This window comes from Macrosteles quadrilineatus, unplaced genomic scaffold, assembly GCF_028750875.1.
Source record: "Macrosteles quadrilineatus isolate MER2022 unplaced genomic scaffold, UCM_ALF_1.0 Scaffold_5__1_contigs__length_97177068, whole genome shotgun sequence".
Classification (NCBI taxonomy): Eukaryota; Metazoa; Arthropoda; class Insecta; order Hemiptera; family Cicadellidae; genus Macrosteles; species Macrosteles quadrilineatus.
In genome coordinates, this window is record NW_026542598.1 from 57988396 (window position 1) to 57992232 (window position 3837).

A 3837-nucleotide genomic window follows, 5' to 3' on the forward strand; every position below is an offset into this window, starting at 1 on the left:
ATGGCTTATCCAAAAACAAATATTACGAACTATTTGTTAATATACAAATAAGTTTTTTTAACTAACTAATAAGGCCAGACGTATTGGACTTATTGGCAGTGAAAACGTTTTAAAGATGTTATATTTTCGTTTTACTTGGTAGAAAAATGCTAACTTACCGTGCTGCTTTAGTTTTTGTAAAATAAATAAAATGAAATAAAAATTTATATTATGCTTAATGTATAGAACAATACATGTTTTTTTAGGTATGGATCTTTCTTAGGATATATCACTTTCAGTTTGCTACCATTAGTTTTTCATTATAATAGCAGAACAATAATTTATATTCTTTTAAACAAGACTTATGTATAGGTTGTCAGATATTTATAGACTATGTTGTATATTATATTTATATATAACAAAAACAAGCAATACGTTGATGTACATACACAAGCTCATATTTGAGTACAAAACCATGTGTTCTGTTTTATTTTCCTTTCACTTTTCCAGACCTACGCTACCTGTAAATTACAACAAATAACGTTAAAAGCTGTCATTTAGGCCAGGTTTAAAGAGACCAGCGTCACTGACTTTGGTGCTATAAGAACGAGCCAATCCTTAAAACATTTTCATAAACCATTTAATTTTCTGCTTTACTTATTAATAATCATGCCACAGGACAATCAAGATTTTAACAATTAGGCCTGATATTTTTATATTTTTAACAGCTCTTAATGACAGACAACTAGAAATTGAGAGTGAACACCAAAAACACACTCCATATATACTACAGTAATAGAAATATCTGTTTACAATGTGTTCAGATCAAAAAGGGTGATTAATCAAAACATCGTGTTAGCCTATAGTTATAGAGACTATTAAGCCATTGATTAACGAAAACTCATCAAATGTTATATTCATCGGTAGTACAAGATACTAGTGTACCTATTGCTTTAAAATACACAATAATACTATAGTTACAGGTTAGGTATTGTGTGTATATCATAAAGGCTAGCAAATTACAAAAGGTGGTGCAAGAGTTTAAGCATCAAAATAAAGGTTAACAAAATGTTTAGTTTTTCAAGGATACATTATCTCTCCCAAAGGTTTCACATTAGATAATAAGATACCCCCGCCACAGCAAACCAGCAGACTAAGCGAATTTCTTTTTGCCTAATTGGATTTACACTAAAATTTATCCTTAAAAATATCACATTCATTCCTTATTTAAATATAATTACTTTAACGAGTACTTAGGTTTGCTGCAAGAGAGAGGGAAAAGTGTTTTTTTTTTGTTTTTTTTTATGTTAATAGCTTAGTAAGAAATAAATGCATTTTCTAAATTTGATCAGCATATGTTTTTGGCCTCCAGGGACCTCATAACGAAAAAGTAAATCGGTCCCGGGTCCAGGTCTTACCATGAGTACTACAGTAATAGCTTATTCCCTATATGTGAAATTCGCTAAAAAATAAATATCTTAAACAATATAACCAATTTTTTTCATTGATTGCTCACCTTTTCTGACAATTGGCTGAAAACCAAGTAAACGACTTCGGCTACGTTTTTTTAGAGCATTTGGAAAATCAGAACCAGATAGTTGGTCAAAATTTGTTAGATAAGCCAACATATTATCCATGTCGCCCAACACTAGGATGCATATCTAAAACAAAAAAAAATTACTCTCAATTTGATAATATTTGTAGACACCGTTGTAAACTCCCTCTAAATTGATATGTTTAGTAAAACTGTTATTGATTAGCTTGTAATTCAAATTTAAAAAAGTATACTGTTACATATTAAATAAAAGATGTGTAAAATAAAATAGGTGTATTCTGAATTGAATCCTAAATAACAAATGATTGTAAACAAAAACAAAGTCAACTTATTAAACATAACATATGGTATTTTGTTAAACATACAGTATGTTAGAAAAGACACATCAATTTTCCCCCTTTAAAGTCTTGATCGCAGCATTTGATCTACATGGCGTCTGCATGTTACTCCGTTCTCCAGTTCAACGTTGTAATGTAGATTTCCATCTCTTGATGTAACTTTTCCGAAACTCCATTTTGTCTGACCCATGTAGTAGTTTCTCACTTGAACACGGTCTCCCACCTTAAATATGCGTGTTATACCTTTAGGTTTGTCTTTTGAGTCCTCGATTCTAGAAGGTATCATAACACTGAGGTATGTTCTTACTTGTCTGTTGAACATGAGATAGTATGCCGTGTTTCCTGTTGAGTTTGGTACTTGACGGAGTTGAATTAACGCCTTGTGAATTTTACTGTCAAGTGTTCCTGGTTCATCTAATATCGACTTCAACATCTTCTTCACTGTTTGTACAAAGCGTTCAGCTTGTCCATTAGATGATGGGTGGAACGGAGCAGTCGTTTTGTGTTGAGTTCCACATGACTTAAGAAACTCTTGAAAAGTAAGAGAAGTGAAACTTCGTCCATTGTCTGAAATTAGGAGGCTTGGAAGACCAAAAGTACTAAAAAGTTTCTTCAACTCCTTAATAGTCCAATCGGTAGTTGCTGTTTTTGTGGGTATTACCTCTACCCATTTGGAGAAGGCATCAACAACAATGAAAAATTGTTGTCCATTTGTTGGGCCCATGAAATCTATATGTATTCTCTCCCATGGCTGAGTTGCTGGTTCCCAAGGATGGTTGATCTCTTTCGTTGGAGAATTTTGTTTCTCACGACAAGGCTTGCAAACAGCAATCATGTTTTCAATGTCTTTATCCATACCTCTCCAAAAGCAGTAACTTCTTGCCAAAGCTTTGGTTTTTACTATACCAATGTGCCCGTAGTGTAGTTCATTGAGAATTCTTTTCTTGAGGGAATTTGGGATGATTACTTTCCACCCTTTGAAGAGGCATCCTTCATGTAATGTAACTTCATTATCGTGACATCCCAATGGCTCTAATGATTGACCCTCCTCAAGAGCCTCAAGAATTTGTTTTAGATATGCGTCCTTCTTAGTTTCTTCGGCTAGTTCTTTGGGATTGATAGTTATGGTGTTCAATTGGTTTGTTTGAAAATGTCCAAACTGGTCAATACTTGTAAATTTTGAATCTTCCACAGGAAATCTTGAGAGGAAATCTGCATTCCCATGGTCACCAGTTCTCTTGAATTCAATTGTGTAGTTAAATCCTGATAAAAAATGGGAGTAGTTGAATAGTCGCGTAGCTGACATTGACGGTAGGCTCTTGTTGGGATTGAAGATTGACACTAATGGTTTATGGTCCGTGATGAGTGTGAAATGACGTCCGTAGCAATAAGAAAAAAATTTCTTCAACCCCCAGTATATACCTGTGGCTTCTTTATCGATTTGGCTGTAATGTTTTTCAGCATTGGTCAATGATCTTGAAGCAAAAGCTATAGGCTTTTCACTTCCATCTGGGAAACGATGTGATATCACTGCTCCAAGTCCCACTGGTGAAGCGTCAGTTGCAAGGATCAATGGCAGGTCTGGGTTAAAGTGACAAAGAACTGTGTCACTTGTTATTCTTTTCTTGATGTTTTGGAAACTTTCTTCACACTTACTGTCCCATATGAATGACTGCCCTTTTTTTAGAAGTCTATGTAAAGGATTTAAAACAGTGGACAAATTCTTTACAAACCGGTTGTAGTAATTAACAAGCCCTAGGAAAGATCGGAGTTCCTGTATGTTTCGAGGCCTTCGTGCATTTGTAATTGCTGTGATTTTATCCTTACTTTTGTGGATTCCAGTGGCGTCAATAACATGTCCTAAGTATTCAATTTTCTTTTGAACAAATTTGCACTTGTCACGGTTCAACTTCAAATTTTGACTCCTTAAACGCTCAAACACTTGCTTTAGTCTTTCTAGTAGTT

General features: G+C 34.1%; 1 protein-coding gene across 1 annotated transcript; it reads right to left on the minus strand.

Annotated features, from left to right (window-relative positions):
- Window positions 1-1933: 1933 nt before the first annotated feature.
- Window positions 1934-2728, minus strand: LOC128995626 (uncharacterized protein K02A2.6-like). Its single transcript, XM_054420644.1, has one exon. The coding sequence runs from the start codon at window positions 2726-2728 to the stop codon at window positions 1934-1936; it is 795 nt and encodes a 264-aa protein (XP_054276619.1).
- Between the last annotated feature and the right edge of the window lie 1109 nt (window positions 2729-3837).

Coding starts and splice junctions, on each gene's coding strand:
- LOC128995626 (XM_054420644.1), bottom strand. CDS start 2,728: ATGGATAAAGACATTGAAAACATGATTGCTGTTTGCAAGCCTTGTCGT.